The sequence below is a fragment of the Hemitrygon akajei genome, chromosome 22 (assembly GCF_048418815.1).
Source record: "Hemitrygon akajei chromosome 22, sHemAka1.3, whole genome shotgun sequence".
Classification (NCBI taxonomy): domain Eukaryota; kingdom Metazoa; phylum Chordata; class Chondrichthyes; order Myliobatiformes; family Dasyatidae; genus Hemitrygon; species Hemitrygon akajei.
Genome location: NC_133145.1, coordinates 62,197,508 through 62,217,442, shown reverse-complemented (window position 1 = coordinate 62,217,442; position 19,935 = coordinate 62,197,508). Strand labels below are relative to the sequence as shown.

Sequence of the window (19,935 nt, the reverse complement as noted above, 5' to 3'; positions counted from 1 at the left end):
GGTGCAAGGTAGATGGGAAGATGAAGAATTTATCTTTCTGCGGATGACGGGTGTGTTCAGGAACTGTACCACTGCAGGGTACTCTTCAACATCCCTGTAACAGTGGGGGTAGATGCTGTCCTTGAGCCTGGTGGTACATTAGTATCTTCTGCCCGATGAGAGAATCCCTGGGGTGAGTGGAGTCCTCGATTATGTCGGCTGCTTTACTGAGGCAGCAAGAGATGTGGACGGAGTCGATGGAGGGGAGGCTGGTTTCCGTGATGTGCTGAGCTGTGTCCACAACTCTCCAGCTGTCCCCTCAGTCTATGCTTGTCATAATCTTTTATACCTCTATCGAGTCACCTCTCATCCTCCATCACTCCAGAGAGAAAAGACCTCTCTCGCGCTCAGCCTTTCCTCGTGAGACATGCTCTCCAATCCAGGCAGCATCCCGGGAGTTAATGGGAATATGGAGAAACAGGGAAATAGGGTGGGATGGGACAGATGGGAATGCTCCAAGAACTAGTAGAGATTCAATGGGCTGAATAGCCCCTGTCATTAAGAAATATAAAGAAAGCTGACTTCTTTGTTGCACGTTCCAGAGTTCTGAAGGAGCAGTGGATTCGAGCCAAGTACGACCGGAAGGAGTTCATTGCAGTCAGCAGTCCGCAGGAGATCTTCACGTCAGGTAAAGGAGCAGGTGGGTGACCCTCTCTTCACGAAATGAAGAGCCTTACACACGAGAAACAAGCATGAGCAAGTCACATGACTGGAACTGTGTACAAACTGACTCACAGCAAGTAGGACGTCCAGCGTACAGCCAAAGAGGTGGATTTTACTGAGCTTGGCAATGGGTGAAGGCTTTGGATCATTGAGATTCAGGACCTCAAGGCCTGTCTTAACAGGTTTCACCCGCAGGAGGTTGTTGGCCTTAAACGAGATCAGTAAGTGCCTCAATCACTCGGCAGAGATGTCAGATAATAGGGCAACGGTTCCCACCGCTCTCTGTGTGTTTAAAAAAAACAAGATACTTCTGACATCCTGCTATACCAGGGGTTTCCTCACTTAGTGATATTGATCCGTCACAGAAAAATGTTTGGGAGCCCTGGTATAGAGGGTTGTCAGAGGTATGTTTTGTATTACACAGAGTAGTGGGTACATGAATACATGGAGTCCCGTCCCTGCCAGAGTCAGGTACGTCAGGGAGTTTTAAAAGACTCTTAGATAGGCACACGAACGATAGAAGAATGGAGGGCCATGTGCGAGTGAAGGATTAGATTGATCTTAGAGCAGGTTAAAGGGTTGGCACAATGTCATGGGCTGAAGGGCCTGGACTGTTCTATGTTCTATATGTTTTAGGATCTTGGGATTGGAATTGGAATTAGTTTATTGTTGTGACAAACTCGTCTTACTTGCTGTTCATCTGGTCAATGAATGACATTGAGGTAGTACCCGGGGAAAACTATAACAAAATGCAGAATGAAGCGTAATGGCCACAGACAAGGCGTAGCACAAGCGAACAATAAAGTGCAAGGCCATAACAAATGGATTGCGAGGTCAAGAGTCTCTGTTGGAGGGCTGGAGGAGGTCACAGAGGCAGAGGTACAAGATGGTGGTAGAATTTGAGGATATCGGACTCTCCAATTTGATGGGTTTTGTTATATGCAAATTAATACCATGTTTTTCATTGGGAATGTAAATCAGTAATTTGGTTTTTTTTTCTGCCACATGAACCGAGGTACAGTAAAAAAAAACTTTAAACACGAGAGGTTCTGCAGATGCTGGAATTCCAGAGCAACACACACAAAATGCTGGAGAAATTTAGCAGGAGAGGCAGTAGCTGGGTGCTCTGTTTTCCTCCTTCATTCTAAAGACAGTTGGATTAGCAGGTTAATTGGTCATTGTGAATTGTCCTGTGATTAGGCTAGGGTTAATAGATGGGTTGCTGGGAAGTGCTGGGTTGGGCTGGGAGGAGACTGTATTTCAAAATAAATTAAAATCTATTTAAGGGAATAAAGCCCTCCTCAGGAAACACTTATCTTGCGTAAGTATTTCAGACCGAGTCTTCTGGCTCTTCTGACATCATGAAGGACGCTTTGTAAATGCAATATTCTTCCCTCAGTAGGGGAGTAATAAAAACTGGGGATTGCAAAGGTGCCAAGTCACGAGGGGTGGTATTGCTGGAAGCGCCAACACTGTGGGTGGGTGGAGGGGGCAGAGAAAGGTGGGAGAGTAATTCTGAGAAGTTTTGAACGTAACAATTACTGCCAGTCAGCAAAGTTCAAATTCAAAAGTAAAATTGTTATCAAAACACATATATCACATATATCATTTTCATTAAATCCAAGAATCCTAATGGAATCAATGAAAGACCACACCCAACAGGGAGGACAAACAACCAATATGCAAAAGACAGCAAACTGCAAATGCAAAAGAAATAATAATAATAAATAAATAAGCAATAAATATTGAGAACATGAGATGAAGAGTCCTTGAAAGTGAGTCCATAGGTTGTGGAACATTTCAGTGATTGGGTGAGTGAAGTTATCCCCTTTAGTTCAGGAGCCTGATGGTTGAGGGATAGTAACTGTTCCTAAACCTGGTGGTGTGGGTCTTGAGGCTCCTGTACCTCCTTCCTGATGACAGCAGCAAGAAGAGAGCTGGCCAGGGCAGTGAGGGTCGCAGATGATGGACGCTGCTTTCCAGTGAGGGTCGCAGATGATGGACGCTGCTTTCCTGTGAGGGTCGCAGATGATGGACGCTGCTTTCCTGTGAGGGTCGCAGATGATGGACGCTGCTTGCCTGTGAGGGTAGCTGCAGCGGTGAAGCCACACAAAATCTGCAATTTCACTGATGGATATTTCTCTTTCCCCTGTGAAGGTGACCGAACCGGATGCCTGTGGAAGCGGGGCAAGGACAAAGGAAGTTTTCGCCAAAGGAGTTTCCAACTTTTGGAGAAGGAGGGAATACTGAGATACTACAGCAGGGAGGATGTATGGGATTTTCACAAACCTTTTGAATGTTACTTCCCTTTAGTAACTGAGGAGGAGAGGACATGAACCAAAGATGTGCTGCACATATGCCATCAATCAACACTGTTTAATGACCCGTCTAACTCAATTGCCCATTTATTGCCCAGTCCCATCAGTCACCCATCACCTGTCTGTTCAACACCCTCTCCACCACATCAGCTAGCCCATGAGGTTCAGCCCCACGCCACTGAGTGTTCAATGGCCTTGCCTTTCCACCTTGTGTCCCTCCGTTGCTTGAGATTTACCATAGATGTTGTGCCCTAGCTCTCTACGTTGTTGGTGTAGTACCAACAAAACCAACGCGGTCCCTGTTGCAAAGGTCACACCTAGAAGTGGTCTCCGCTCTGCTGGAGAAGCGGTGTTCCTTTCCATGGGCCTGTTTGTCATCAGCCGCTTTCAGGAATGTCTCCTCGCCTGACTTAACTGTTGTTTCAGGGTGCTTCTCCACCTGGTGCGGCTGGCTGCAGGAACCCCCCCCCCCCACCCCCCAGGACTCAAAGCTGATATCCAGTGCCTTCGTATCCCACTTACAAACATCCTTGTAGCACAGTTGTGGGCGGCCAGCGGTTCTCTTGCCTGAAGCCAGCTCAATGCAGAGGATGAGGCCATCCTGCATGTGGGAGACATGGCCCAGCCAGCACAGCCTATGCTGCCTCTGCACAACGCCCTGTCTATTATTGGTTCTCATTTGAATTGAGTATTGGGTTTATCTGATTATGGCAGAGTCTCCCACATTCCAGGGCAGCAGAGTTACAAAGCACTGAAACAGACCCAATTCATCAACATGAGATTCTGCAGATACTGGAAATGTACACACACATAACGCCAGAGGAACTCAGCAGGTCAGGCAGCATCTATGGAGGGGAATGAACCGTTGATGTTTCAGACCGAGATCCTTCATCAGGACTAGAAAGGAAGGGCCAAGAAGCCAGAAGAAGACAGTGGGATGATGGGGAGGAGGACAAGCTGGCAGGTGACAGGTGGAAGAGGTAAGGGGGAGGTGGGATGATGGGGAGGAGGACAAGCTGGCAGGTGACAGGTGGAAGAGGTAAGGGGGAGGTGGGATGATGGGGAGGAGGACAAGCTGGCAGGTGACAGGTGGAAGAGGTAAGGGGGAGGTGGGATGATGGGGAGGAGGACAAGCTGGCAGGTGACAGGTGGAAGAGGTAAGGGGGAGGTGGGTGATGGGGAGGAGGACAAGCTGGCAGGTGACGGGTGAGGGGGAAGGTGGCTGGGTGGGGGAGGGGGGATGAAGTGAGAAGCTGGGAAGTGATGGGTGGAAACGGTAAATGGCTTCAAGATAGGGGAGGAGAGTAGACTATGGGAGAAAGGGAAGGATGAGGGGTGCCAGAGGAAGGTGATGGACAGATGAGAAGGTGTGAGAGAGGGGAACCAGAATGGGGATTTGGGGAATAGAAAAAGTAGGAAGTTGGGGAGGGGTGTCACCAGCAGTTGGTAAAATAGATGTTCATAAGACCATAAGATATAGGAGCAGAAGCAGGCAATTTGGCCCATCGAGTCTGCTCTGCCATTCAATCATTGGCTGATCCAATTCTTCCAGTCATCCCCACTCCCCTGTCTTCACCCCATATCCTTTGATGCCCTGGCTAATCATGAACCTATCTATCTCTGCCTTAAATACACCCAATGACTTGCCTCCACAGCTGCTCGTGGCAACAAATTCCACAGATTTACCACCCTCTGACTAAAGTAATTTCTCCACATCTCTGTTCTAAATGGATGTCCCTCAATTCTGAAGTCATGCCCTCTTGTCCTGGACTCCCCTACCATGGGAAATAACTTTGCCATATCCAATCTGTTCAGGCCTTTTAACATTTGGAATGTTTCTATGAGATCCCCCCCCCCCCCCCCCATTCTCCTGAACTCCAGGGAATACAGCCCAAGAGCTGACAGATGTTCCTCATACAGTAACCCTTTCATTCCTGGAGTCATTCTCGTGAATCTTATTTGAACCCTCTCCAATGTCAGTATATCCTTTCTAAAATCAGGAGCCCAAAACTGCACACAATACTCTAAGTGTGGTCTCACGAGTGCCTTATAGAGCCTAAACATCATATCCCTGCTCTTATATTCTATACCTCTAGAAATGAATGCCAACATTGCATTTGCCTTCTTCACAATTGACTCAGCCTTTAGGGTATCCTGCACAAGAACTCCCAAGTCCCTTTGCATCTCTGCATTTTGAATTTTCTCTCCATCTAAATAATAGTCTGTCCATTTATTTCTTCCACCAAAGTGCATGACCTTGTTTGCCACTTCTTTGCCCATTCCCCTAAACTATCTAAGTCTCTCTGCAGGCTCTCTGTTTCCTCAACACTACCTGCTCCTTCACCTATCTTTGTATCATCGGCAAATTTAGCCACAAATCCATTAATCTCATAGTCCAAATCATTGACATACATCGTAAAAAGCAGCAGTCCCAACACCAACCCCTGTGGAACTCCACTGGTAACCAGCAGTCAGCTAGAATAGCTTCCCTTTATTCCCACTCTCTGTTTTGTGCCAATCAGCCAATGTTCCTCCCATACTAGTAACTTCCCTGTAATTCCATGGATTCTTATCTTGCTAAGCAGCCTTGTGTGGCACCTTGTCAAAGGCCTTCTGAAAATCCAAGTACACCACATCTACTGCATCTGCTCATCAGATTGGAGATGACCCAGATGGAATATGAGTTGTTGCTCCTCCAACCTGACAGTGGCCTCATTGTGGCAGCAGAGGCCATGGACAGACATGTCAGAATGGAAAGTTGAATTGAAATGGACGGCCACAGGGAGATACTGCCTTTTGCAGTTGAGGGGGCAAAGGTGCTTGACAAAGCAGACCTGCAGTCTATGTGGGGTCAAATGCTCGCCCAGCTTGTCCCTGCCAACCTAGCTTCCCAGCTAAGCCTGTCTCATTTGACCCATATCTCTCCGTACCTTTCTTGTCCACCTACCTGGCAAGATAACCCTTAAACATTGTTAATGTACCTGCCTTAACTATTTCCTCTGGCAGCTCACTCCATACAGTCACCTCTCTCTGGGTGAAGAAGTGGCCTCTTAGGTTAATACTAAATCTCTCCTCTTTCACCTTAAATGTCAGCCCTCTAGTTATTGATCTCCCCGTGATTAAAAAATCATAATTGACAAGGGCAGGGCAGAAGATGCTGTCTTCATGGAGCTTAGCAAATCCTTTGACAATGTCCGCATGGTAGGAAGGTTGGATCACGTGGGATCCAGAATGAGTCAGCCAGCTGGAAGTAAAATTGGCTTGGTGGAAAGAGTCGGGTTGGTCAAGAAGGTTTAGTCACTTGGAATTCAAGATGAGGTAGTAAATTGGATTAGATACTGGCTTCACGGTAGAAGCTAGAGAGTGGTAGTATATGGTTGTCTCTCTGACTGGAGGCCTGTGACCAGTGATGTACCACAGTGTGTATGTGTGTGTATATACACACAATCACTTAGACACACAGGACAGAATGCAGAAAGAAGACATTTACCCCGTGCAAGATAACATGTAAATAACATGCAATGAGTATATCAAAAGTCAACGAGGTGTTACTTTGACAGGTTAAGGAGCCAAGGGGAGTCATTCAGGTGTCAAAGATGAATGCCACATTCCAGCCGGAAAAGATCGGGAATCCCAACGGACTGCAAATCACCTTTCTGGAGGATGGCCACACCAGGAATATATTTGTGTACCACAAGAGTGGGAAGGTGAGGGAGAGAGAGAGATGGTCCTGAGTCACTGGGTGAATTCTTCAAAACTCTGCCAAAACTAACACACCCAGACACTGACCATCTCCCCTGATAATTAGCATCTGCCCTGGACGCTGACTGTCTGCCCCACATATTGACCATCTGCCCCGGACACTGACAGCCTCCCCAGGTATTTTTTTTACCATCTGTCTTAGACACTGACCATCTGCCCAGATGCTGACTGCCTCGCCAGATATTTTTTTACCATCTGTCCCAGACACTGACTGTCTGCCCTATTATTGACCATCTGCCCAGACACTGACTGCCTCCCCAGGTATATAATATTCTATCTGATCTATTCTATCTAATCTTCAGCACAGCACAGGTCCTTTGAGTAATCCCCCGTTTAATCCTAGCCTAATAAAATGACAATTTACAATGGCCAATGAACCTACCAACTGTTAATCCTTTGGCCTGTGGGAGGAAACCAGGGCACCCGGAGGAAACCCAAGCGGTCACAGGGATAGCGTACTAACTCCTTACAGACAGCAGCAGGAATATTTACTGTTTGCCCTGGACACGGACTCTCCAGCCTGAACACTGACCATCTCCCCATATATTTACCCTCTGCCCTCTGTCTGTCTGTGACTTCCCGTCTTGCTATTATCTCTGAACATTCACCGTGCCACTGTCCACCTATCTCAATAATGTGTGCCTGTCCAGAGACTGCTGCTAGTGTCCTCCAGGAACTGGTATACAATAATGTGCACACAATTACTAGACAGTGTATACCAGTGTGAGTAGACAGTACTGAAATCCAGGTTCTGGTACACATTGACGTCTGTGCTGATACTGTGCTTGTGCTCTCCAGGACATTGTGGACTGGTTCAATGCAATAAGGGCGGCCCGGTTCCGATATCTCAAGATGGCTTTTCCCACAGCCCATGAATCAGATGTGAGTTCAGAGGGGTTTTTTAAAATCTGTAAAATGCATTGCACTTGGATGAATAAGTGTGCACACAAACGAAGTACACATATGTACAAATACAGAGACGTGTGTAAATGTGGACATGGAAATATAAAGTAAAGAGTGTGTATATGTTCTGAGAAATGTACTTTCATACAGTGACAGGCTGGATCGTGTGCATCTGCACAGTGCCGGGAGCCTGTCCCATCGACTGCCGGACATTGTTGATCAGGGTCTTGGACTATATATGTGTTTTTTTTTTCCTGAGTGAATATCCTTCTTTGCTCGCTATTTTGAATTGGGTTACTCGCTATTTTGAAGTTTGCTTGCTATTTGAAATGTTTTGCACCTTGGCCCCAGAGGATCACTGTCTCGTTCTATGTATGGTTTGAATTATAATGACATTTGACATGATACAGCAAATACAAATAAAGTTACAAATAAAAGGGAAGGGTTAGAAGAATTAGAGTAGGTTAAAAGGTTGGCACAACATTGTGGGCCAAAGGGCCTGCAATTTTGTTTTAATTGGTGATACAGTGCAGAACAAGCTGCACCACCCAACAACCCAGTGACTAACCCTAGCCTAATCAGAGGACAATGTACAAAGACCAATTAACCTACTAACCTGTACATCTATGTTTTACATTTTTCTCAGCTCATTCCTAAGTGCACATGGAATTATGCAAAAGAGGGATACATGGAAAAGACAGGCCCTATGGTATGTAAACAGAATGGATTGTGTTGTAATATAGAAACTAACACTCTCTGAGTTCTTTCCAGTGACATCCCTCTCTCTCTTTCATTTATTTATTGAAAATTTTACAAGGAGGTTGCAGGGACTAGCATGCCTAAGTTATAAGGAAAGACTGAATAGGTTGGGACTTTATTCCTTGTAACTTAGAAAATTGAGGAGGTATACAAAATTATGAGGGGTAGTGACAGGGTAAATGTGACTAGGCTTTCTCCATTGAGCTTGGGTGACAACTTCAGGTCATGGGTTAAGAGTGAAAGGTGAAAAGTTTAAGGAGAACGTGAGGGGAAACTTCTTCACTCAGAGAGTTGTGAGAGTGTGGAACGAGCTGCCAGTGTAAGTGGTGCATGTGAGCTTGATTTCAACGTTTAAGAGAAGTTTGGATGGGTACATGGATGGGAGGGATATGGAGGGTTATGGTCCCAGTGCAGGTTGAGGGGAGTAGGTATTTTAAATGGTTCAGCATGGACTAGATGGGCTGAAGGATCTGATTCTGTGTGGTACTTCTCCATGACTCTATTACTTGGAATATTATGTTCAATTCTGGTCCCCTCGTCATAGGAAGGGTGTGGAAGGTTTAGGAAGGGTACAGAAGAGATTTACCAGGATGCCGTCTGGGTGAGAGTGCATACCTTGTGAGGATAGGTAGAACAAGCTGGGGGCTTTTCTCTTTGGAGCAAAGGAGGATCACAGGTGACTTAATGGAAAAAGGAGGCATTGATAGATGTGTCGGGAGGCCACCTGCAAGTGTTGCCACGCTTCCAGTGCCAACATAGCATGCACACAACTTACTAACCTCAACCCGTATGTACACCTTTGGACTGAGGGAGGAAAGCACATGGTTCATGGGTGAACATACAAACTCCTTACAGAGAGCAGTGGGATTTGAACTCTGATCACCGCTGCCAGAAAGTGTTGTGCTAACCGTTAAACTGCCGTGTCAAGGGCACAGGTGCAGCAAAAAACTTTCTGGCAGTAGCATTCACAAAAAAATCATAAATTAAAGATAAATCATTTCACAGCTGCAGTGTTTGAGTCGCGTTGGTGCTCTGTAAGAGAATGCATCGAACTACTGGTAGAATAACACAGGGATAGGCAGACATGTACCATTTCTATTTACTAAACATATTATCAATAAAGTACATAGAGTACTACAACACAGAAACAGGCCCTTCATCCCATCCAGTCCGTGACAAACCATTAATCTGCCAAGTCCCATCAACCTGCACCCAGACCATAGCCTTCCATACCCCTCCACCTAACCAAACTTAAATTTTGAAATTGAACCCACATCAGCCACTTCTGCTGGTAGCACATTCCACACTTGCACCACACTCTGAGTGACTAAATTCACCCTCAGGTTCCCCTTAAATATTTCACCTTTCACCCTCAACGTACAACCTCTTGCTCTCATCTCGCCCAACTTCAGTGGAGAAAGCATGCTTGCGTTAACCCCTTGTAATTTTGTATACCTCTGTCAAATCTCCCCTAGTCCCCTAAACTCCAGGCAATAAAGTCCTAACCTATTCAGCCTTTCAGTATAACTCACGTCCTCAAGTCCCAGAAGTATCCTTGTAAAATTTCTCTGTACTCTTTCAGTCTTATTGATAACCTTTCCTATTGGTAGGTGACCAGAACTGCACGCAATACTACCTGTGCACTACAGATTTAGCCTCACCAATGTCTTGTACAACTTCAGCACAACATTCCAACTCCTGTAACTCAGTACTCTGATTTATGAAGGCCAAAGTGCCAAAAGCTTTCTTTATATCTTCTTGTGATGCCACTTTCAAAGAATTATGAATCTATCTTTATATTTCTTTGGAAAAAGAATACAGTGGATGCTTGAGAATATTCTCCCTTCAAAAATCGGCCATGACTTTGGAAAATACAACCACCATTTGACCTCTAGAGGTGTTTAAAGTTGTGAAGGAGTTTGATAAGGTGGGTGTGAGGAGTGTGTTACTTTCCCAAGTGCAGGGAACACACTCGTGGTCTTCTGCTGCTGTAGCCCATCCACTTCAAGGTTCGATGTGTTGTGCATTCAGAGAAGCTCTTCTGCACACCACTGTTGTCATCATACAAGGTTATTTGAGTTACTGTTGCCTTCCTGTCAGCTTGAACTAGTATAAGTGAAAATTGTTGTGTGTGCTCTCCTGGTTCAGCTCAGAGTATTCACAAACAAAGGAGATGACACACGTGTTCAAGGCCACAGGAAAGCACTTTATTAGAATGAGCACAAATGAAATACAGAAAGATAAAAAACAAGTGTCTCCAGTAGTAGCAGTACAGAAATAACAAAGAATACTTACCATCCTCTGAATGAGCTGATCTGCAGAATGCTGGCAGTGTCTCTCCCTCTCCCTCATAGCATTAGCCACCAGCTGTAGTCGTGGTCTAGCCTAGGACAAAACACTCCTCCCCTTGCACAATGAAGGTGCCTCTTTTATACCCTTCAAAACCCCTCACACTGGTACTTTTCCGTGCATCTGGTACCTGCACCTGCACAATGACCTCGCCTTCCCATGAAAAACATGTTTTTCACCATTTCCACTGTTATGGCTGTGGACTTGTAGTACTCCCACAACTTTATCAAAACATTGTTGTGGACTGGTTCTCTTGTAACAGCACTTTGTCTTACAGACTTCCATTCTATTTTAGCATATAGCAAGGAGGAATCACAGTTAACTTACAACCAGTCTGCCCATTCCCCTCTGACCTCTCACTCATAGAACTGCTGTTCACTGGATGTTTCCATTGTTGACACCATTCTCTGTAAATTCTAGGGACGGTTGTGTGTGAAAATTGCAGGAGATCAGTAGTTTCTGAGATACTCAAACCACCCTGTCTGGCACCAACAATCATTCCACGGTCAAAGTCACTTCGATCACATTTCTTCCCCATTCTGACGTTTGGTCTGAACAACAAATGAACCTCTTGACCGTGTCTGCATGCTTTTATGCATTGAGTTGCTACCACATGATTGGCTGATTAGATATTTACATTAACGAGCAGGCATACATAAGTACCTAATAAATATAAGACAGTAATCAAATGAAATTCATATGAAAGTCCTTTAAGAAATCAGAACAATGCACAAGTTGTGAGGAGTTTAACAGGTTGAAAAGGAAGAAGGGACAGTAGTTGATGCAATAAAGGTGAAATAATGTGAGTGCTGCTTGGTAGCTGGGAATGATGAGCTAGAGTGAATGTCCTGTCCCTTTAAATTAATAAATGGGTTTATTATTGTCACCTGTACTGAGGTACAGTGAAAATCGTCGTTTTGTATGCCAACCACATAGGTAATTTCATTATTAGAAATACATTGGAATAGTGAAAGAGGAATGAATAACTGAATGCAGATGATGTGTTATGGTTACAGGTTTATTATTCAACTTCAGCTGTCCACACAGGTAGTTTCATTATGTCAGTGCATTGAGGATGTACAAGGGAAAATAATAACAAATTCCAAAGTTCAAAATAAATTTATAATCAAAGAACATGTATGTCATCATATACAACCCTGAGACTCGTTTTCTTGTGGGCATACTCAGTAAACCCATGAAACACAATAGAATCAATGAAAGATTGCACCAACGGGACAGACAAACAACCCGTGTGCAAAAACAGCAAACTGCAAATACAAAGTAAAGAAGAAATAATAATAAGTAAATAAGCAAAAAATTATTGATAACAAGAAATATGAGTGTATAGATTGTGGGAACAGTTCAGTGAGTGAAGCTATCCCCACTGGTTCAAGGTCCTGATGGATGAGGAGTAATAACTGTTCCTGAACCTGGTGGTGTGGGACCTGATGGTTGAGGGGTAATAACTGTTCCTGAATCTGGTGGTGTGGGACCTGATGGTTGAGGGGTGATAACTGTTCCTGAATCTGGTGGTGTGGGACCTGATGGTTGAGGGGTGATAACTGTTCCTGAATCTGGTGGTGTGGGACCTGATGGTTGAGGGGTGATAACTGTTCCTGAACCTGGTGGTGTGGGACCTGATGGTTGAGGGGTGATAACTGTTCCTGAACCTGGTGGTGTGGGACCTGATGATTGAGGGGTGATAACTGTTCCTGAACCAGGTGGTGTGGGACCTGATGGTTGAGGGGTGATAACTGTTCCTGAAGCTGGTGGTGTGGGACCTGATGATTGAGGGGTGATAACTGTTCCTGAACCAGGTGGTGTGGGACCTGATGGTTGAGGGGTGATAACTGTTCCTGAAGCTGGTGGTGTGGGACCTGATGGTTGAGAGGTGATAACTGTTCCTGAGCCTGGTGGTGTGGGACCTGGAGCTCCTGAACCTCTTGCCTGAAGGCAGCAGTGAGAAGAGAGCATGGCCTGGATGGTGGATGCTGCTTTTCTGTGACAGTGCTCCGGGTGGATGTGCTCAACAAGGGGGTAACAGAATTAAGAATAAAGTGTTCCGGTTACTATGCAGGCAGACAGTAAAAGTGCAAGTTCATAAATAGGGTGGATTGTGAAGCCAAGTCCACCTTTACATACTGTTCAATAGTCTTATAACAACAGGTGACCCTGAGCTGCTGGGATGTTCCATCAGTCTTTTGTATTTTCTGCCCGATGAGAGATGGGAGAAGAAATTTGTCAAGGATTCTCTGTGTCACCAGAGCGTGGCGAAGTTGCCAGTTTACTCTCTGCACATGTACCTAGTACTTCCGTTATAATTGTTCTGCACTGCTACATCTACATTGTCTCTGTCACTGTAACTCCTCGTTCTCCAATCAGTTATTGTTTTCCCTTTATCACCACATTGCACTGGTGTAATGAGGAACGTGCACTGTACACCAAGTGATGGGTAACGGTTAGCGTAATGCTTTACAGCACCAGCTGTAAGATCTGGCTTCAACTGTCTGCAAGGAGTTTGTACAATCTGCCCGTGACCATGTGGGTTTTCATTCCGGTACTCCAATTTCCTCCCACACCCTAACCTGTACGTCTTGGGAGTTAGTAAGTTGCGAGCATGCTATGTTGGTGCTGGAATCCTGGAGACACTTGCGGGCTGCCCCCAGCATATGCTGGTTGTTGATACAAACGACACGTTTCACTGTGTGTTTTGATGTACATGTGACAAATAAAGCTAATCTCTAACCTCTAAATCTCAGAACATGACAACAATAACCCAATTTAGCAGTGAATGGAAATTAAATGCAATGTGAATGTACACGGACAGTATCTTAAGAGGCCAAAGCGAAATCGTTTACCTCGTAACTAAATCGGGCGCCACGGTAATACAGTGGTTATCACAATGCTAGTGCAGCCTGGGGTGCCCTCTGTAAGGAGTGGAATGCGTGCGTGAGTTTTCTCCCAGGGTCCAATAGCGTACTGATTATAAGGTTAAATGGTCATTGTAAATTGTCCCGTGATTAGGCTAGGGTTAAATCGGGGGTTGCTGGGCTGGAAGGGCTGATTCCACACTGTATTTGTAAATCAGGGGCTCCCAAGCTTTTTAACCGAGGGGTGGGTCTGTGGACCGTAAGTTGGGAATCTCTGCTTAAAAAGAACCAAATTCTCTTTTACAGGAAAAGGAACATTTTAAAAGGCGATGGTTTACCCTGGATAATATAAACCGCAAATTGCTGTATTTCAAAGAGCCGCTGGTAAGTGTTAGACCGAGTCTACAATAGAAAAAGACAGCATCGCACGTGGCGGGCAGCAACAAACACATGGATCGCTAGATAAGTTTTCCACTCAAGAAACAAACTTGCTTCATGTCCTCACATCACATCTTAATTTCCAGCTTCTCCGGGTCTGACAGAATAAACGAGTACTGTAGCCAGAGAATTTCCTCATCAAACTACTAACTGAAGTTAGAACTTAATTATTACTCGCTGTCACCTGCAGGGAAACCGTCGCAACCCTGTGTCCGTGTCCCCAACCTGGGTTTGATCGTGTGTCATCCCTCTGCTTTATACAGTTTAAACATAAGCTTTATTTATCAGATTACATCGAAACACACAGTGAAATATGTCGTTTGTGTCAATGACTAACACAGTCCGAGGATGTAGCCCCAGAGAGTCGCCACGCTTCTGGCCTGTCCGAGACTGAAGGGCGTTACACTCTTGCCTGTTTCCTTCCTCGCAGGATGCCTACACGCAAGGGGAGGTGTTCATTGGGAACACAGAGCATGGGTACAACGTGACAGAGGGGCTCCCTCCCGGTGTCAAGGGCAACAAGTGGAACTTTGGGTTAACGATACGGACCCCGGGGAGGAGGTTCCTGTTTACATGTGAGACTGAGCAGGACCGCAAGGAATGGATCAATGTTTTAAAAGAAGTTATTTCCAAGCCCATGTCCTGTCAGGATTACACAGGTAAGAAGAGATGGGTGTATTCATTACTTTGAACTTGGCATCTTTTGCTAGAGGAAGGTGTTTATTTCCGTTTGTTTTCAGGGTTAGGTGCGTGTTTGGTTGTGCTCCAGGCTAGTTTGTGGGAGGTAAGATTGAGTTCATTCGGGGTCTCGTTTTGCCCGTAGCCATTCCTGAGGGATGAGGGGAACGATCCAAGCCTGTGGGCACGAACCCGGAGTTCGAGGTCCTGGCATCGAGGATCGATACGCGTGATAAATCTGAATCATTTGTGCACGCGTCAAGAATTGCAAATTGAAAAATTGCACGGAAGTTTTATTCCATTATCTCCAGTTTTTTGAGTAATGATATGTGTATTTTGAAAGGGCAGTTTTCTGTAACCTAAGCGACTGTAACACTGTGTGAAAATTATCAAACTGGTTTTACTGCACGATACGCCTAACAGCCTGTTTGCTTTTGTACAGTTGAGGCGGCCTTGAGGCGAAAACAGAGGAGATGATCATGGATATCTTGGTTTTGACGCCATACAGACACGCTATGACCGGAAAATAAACTTAAATAAGCAATGGGGATATACCAGTTGTGGATAGTAAGTCCCTCGCTGTTCACAGAATAACTAGCTGCAGGAGCTACCTGAATGCACTGTTATCTGAACAGAAAATTACTCAGAATTGAGGAAAGCTCCTCCATCACTGGTCCTGTGCTCGTCTGAAATCAACTACTCTAATTTAATATTGGAATTGGAAACCGGGACAAAAGCAGCAAGCATTTCCTTGGAACCTTTTCCGGCTGCTTTACTGGATTTGGAAACAGGCAAACAGAGCCAAACTCAAAGGACTGCTGTTATTTCAATGACAGCAATCGTTCCTACTCTGGGTCAGTCGTATTTACACCTACTTTGCCACAGCTTCAGACGGCATTCCTTAACTTGGTTAATTGAGAGATCATTGGAGTAACAGGTTAACTGCATCAATACGTCGCTTTAATGAATTGACCGGCATGGACGGTGAGCAAGGCCTCCCTCCCTCCCTCCCCACTGTACCTTCGTACACGTGATAATAAATCAATTTACCGTCTGACGCTGAGTGAATTACAGATCGTCAAATGGGTTCATATTCCTGGTGAATGTGTGAGGTAAAACAGCCCATACAATGGCGTTAGTCACGCTGGCAAGATTTAGTTATGAACCTTCCGCAGAAAATAGTAACCAAGAACTCAGACGGTATAGAAAGAGGAGCTTTATGCCTTGCTGCAGTAGTAGCACAACAGCCGGAATACTTCACTCCGTCCGTCCCGTCACGAAAGGCGGGATTTCCCGGTGGCCTATTTATATTATTTCCATTCCCATTCCGGTATGTCGGTCGGTCAATGACCTTCGCAACCGCCAAGATGAGATCACACCTCATATTTTATCTAGGTAGCCTTGTACCTGATAGCATGAATATAGATTTTCACAATTTCCAATAATTTCTCCTCTCTGACCCTTTTATCCATTCTGGATCCACCCCTCCTCTTATTTTCCATTGTCCACTGTCCTGGATCTAACTCATTCTTCTTCAGCCCTTTACCACCTATCGCCTCCCAGCTTATTTCATATTCCGTCCTCCACCCACCAAGCTTACTGGTTTTCCTTCCCCTTTCCAGTTCCGATGAAGGGTTTCCGCCCAAAACGTTGACCATCCATACCCTCCAGAGGCCGCCTGTGTGTGTTGCTTAAGGTTTCCAGCATCTTTGTGCTTAAGATGTGTCTTTCATGGAATACATGTTTGCTATAAATTACTAAAATAAGTGAATCAGCAGACAATACAATTTGGTGGCATAGTGCAGTTATAAAAGGGTGTGTGGAACACATTGCCAGGCGTGGTCGTCCCTACATCAGGGGCATTTAAGAAACTTAGGCGCATAGATGGTAGGAAAATGTAGGGCCGTGTGGGAGGGAAATAAACTGATTTAAAAATTAAATGTACTTAAACTTGCCAAAAGTAAACTGAAAATGAGTAACAACTTGTCCCTTCCTGTCCAGAAATGGCCCCGATATGCCGTGAAACCAGAGCTCTTCCTTGCCACAGGTTTAAAACATTAATTTTGACTCATCTCGTTGTGTAACACTGGAAATAATCTGGTGTCGACAACTTTGAGGTCCTACTTAAATTAAAGGAATAAGATTAGAGTAACCGTAAAAAATGGGTTTAGGTCAGTCGATATAAAATGGCCTAATCCCTTGTCTAAAATAGGCTGACTGAATTAAAAAGGTTTTCTCAATAACCTAATGGAAATGAACACAGTAGACGTTTCGGGATTGGAAAGGGGGAAGACGCCAGAAAAAAAGGTGATGGTGGGGAGTTGAGAAAATGCCAGAGGGGAGAGGAAGGGATTATTTTAAAAACCAGAAATAGAAATCAATATTCACGCTCAAAAACCTAGCGTTTTTCAGACATGGCTATAAAATTCGATTATTTAATAACCAAATTTAAATCGTCCAGTATTTACACCGTAAGACATGCAAGCAGAATCAGGCCTTTCGTTCATGACTAATTTATTACCCTATTCATTCGCCTGCCTTCTCCCCAGACCTTGGACACAATTTGCCCTCCACAGCGGCGTGTGACAATAAACTTGTCAGTTGCCACCCTCTACTAAAGAAATTCCCTATCAGCACTAAAGGGATGTCCACGGATTCTGAGGCAGTGATCTGATTCTGGATTAGTCCTGGATACTATTTCTACAACCAATTCTTCCAAGTCACCATATTGTAGTACTTCCAGCAACCACTGCAAGTGATTACTATTACTCTTGGAAGTATTTAACAAGCATAAAACACTGCTGAGCCGACAACTGCTCTAAGCAATTTTGTATATTCAGTGGGTCTTGATTACCATGTTGTGTTCAGTTCTTGTTGCGTCAATATAGGAAGGATGTGGAAGCTCTAGCAAGATTTCCCAGGATGCTGCCTAGACTAAAGAGCTTGTCTTACAAGGAATAGTTGAACAAACTAGGGTTTTTCTCATTGGTGAGGAGGATGAGAGGTAACTTGTTAGAGGTGTATAAGATCATAAGAGGCATAGTAGCGTGGATAGCCAGCAACTTTATCCCAGGGAAGAAATGGCTAATACCAGAGGGCATAATTTAAAGTGACTGGAGGTGTTAAGTACAGGGGATGTGAGAAGGGATTCAGGTTGTAAAAAGTTTATAAAATACAATCCTTATATTATGAAGTTTTATCAATGAATGTTGGTGGTTGTGAGGGGTAGTAAGTAGAGGATGAGTTTGGGAAATGAACTTCTGAAATGTTACTGATTTGAATTCTAGTTTTAAGAAACTCAAGCACATTAGACAAAGAAACACCAGACCAAAATGGTAATTTTTATTGTATTCAGAAATATTTTTCCAAACTTTTGAGTTGAGGATTAACTACAGAAAAAAATTATTCTCCTGTAAGCTTTAGTGAGCAAATATTATAGCTACCAATCTGTATACAAGACAAATGGTAGGCAAACATTTACAACTTAGAAGCTGTGGAAACTGAGAAGGTTCAAATTGTACAGAAAAAAATGAACTGCTTAAGAGTTTCTAAATTGCAGAACGCAGGTCCTATCCCCATCACACAGTTCCAGAGATGTTGGATTGCATTGGAGAGCTCAGGAGTGGGGACTATCAGGACCTTCTGCATGCCACTGTCCCTGAGAAGTTGGACTGTGCATAACTAGGCACATGCAAGAGCCAATAAAGAGAAATGAGGTTTAAGTGGAGCAGCCATTGTGAGAGCGGGAGGTCCAAGCTTAGGCAATGCAAACAAAGGCCATAAGCAGATTTTTTTCATTGCACCGTTAAAGCAGAGGGGTTGGATGCCAAGTAGGATAGTGGAATGGTCATCTTGTAGGACGTTTGAAGGCAGGGAGACCTCCAATGTCCTTGATGACACCACCTACAAGAAGTGCATCCTGCTGCAGCTTCTTTCAGACCATTAAAGAAATGGAGCTAGAACTGAATGAACTTCAGATCATTCCAGAGGCAGAGGTTGACTGACAGAATATACAGGGAGGTAGTTAGACCCAAGGTGCAGAATACCACTGTGGCTGTTCCCCTGAACAGGTATACCGCTTTGAAAACTATTGGGCCGAGACGAGCAGGTAGAGGTCGTGGTCCATTATGGTACCAATGATATGGGCAGGAAGGTGGCCATGGTCCTGCAAAGTGAGTTCAAGAAGTTGGGTGCTAAGGTAAAGTTCGGGACCATCAGGTTTGTGAACTCCTCTGCCACCCATGCCATGTGCAATGAAGCCAGAAAAGGGAATTTCATAATTAACATTGGCAAAGGATATGTTGCACTTGAAACATTGTTGGATTTTTGAATCATTGGGCTCCCTTCCAAGAAACGTGGGACCTGTACAGAAGGGACGGGTTGCACCTGAACTGGTGGACTAATATCCTTGCAGGGAGTTGGGAACTAGAGAAAATAGTGATTGATTGTGGGGCAAGATGTTGATAAGTGGGCAGGGCACACGAAGTCAGGAACTGAAAGTTGGGACTAATGTTCTCATCAGGCATATGTTTCAATATACAGAATATTATGGGAAAGGTGAATGAGCTTAGAGCACACATGGAATTATGACATTGTAGCCTTGGATGGGCAGGACTGAGCTCAATGTTCTAGGGCTGTTACTTTAGATGTAATAGAATTCAAGGGGGAGGGGAAAATGTCATACTGTGCTCAGATAGGACAGATTACTGAAGCGAAAGGGCGGAACCGAATAAGAAGTGGGCAACCAAATTAATGGAATTATATTACAGACCACCCAACAGTCTGCAGGGACTGTTAGAGCTGATCTGTAGGGAGATTGCAGACTATCGCAAGAACATAAGGTGGTTATAGTAGACAATTTAAACTTTTCACGTATAGACTGGGACTCCCATACTGTAAAAGGGCTGGATGGTAGAGACTTTGGCAGTGTTCGGTAAAGTTTCCAAACTAGAGACACTAAATCTCCTATTAGAGAATGAAACAGCAGGTGACAAAAGTTTGTGTAGTGATCAAAATGTAATCATTTTTAATTATAGAAAGAGATAGTCTGACCCTTAAGTTGAGATTCTAAATTGGAGAAAGGTTAGTTTTGATGTTATTATAAAGGATCTGGCAAGTGTGAAGTGGGACAGGTTGTTTTCTGGCAAAGGTGTAAT

At 44.6% G+C, this 19,935-nt stretch overlaps 2 protein-coding genes across 2 annotated transcripts in view; one reads left to right on the top strand and one right to left on the bottom strand.

Moving 5' to 3' along the window:
• Positions 1 to 15,963, top strand: part of adap2 (ArfGAP with dual PH domains 2) — a 33,285-nt gene extending 17,322 nt beyond the window's left edge. Inside the window, exons 4-11 of the mRNA XM_073026445.1 lie at positions 582 to 679; positions 2,860 to 2,972; positions 6,581 to 6,727; positions 7,581 to 7,664; positions 8,332 to 8,394; positions 13,970 to 14,047; positions 14,532 to 14,760; positions 15,222 to 15,963. Coding sequence (XP_072882546.1) covers positions 582 to 679; positions 2,860 to 2,972; positions 6,581 to 6,727; positions 7,581 to 7,664; positions 8,332 to 8,394; positions 13,970 to 14,047; positions 14,532 to 14,760; positions 15,222 to 15,256 — 847 coding nt within the window. The 3' untranslated portion in view covers positions 15,257 to 15,963. The remainder of the gene's footprint in view (positions 1 to 581; positions 680 to 2,859; positions 2,973 to 6,580; positions 6,728 to 7,580; positions 7,665 to 8,331; positions 8,395 to 13,969; positions 14,048 to 14,531; positions 14,761 to 15,221) is intronic.
• Positions 1 to 19,935, bottom strand: part of tefm (transcription elongation factor, mitochondrial) — a 59,902-nt gene that overhangs the window by 32,582 nt on the left and 7,385 nt on the right. The gene's annotated exons all lie outside the window — the stretch shown is intronic.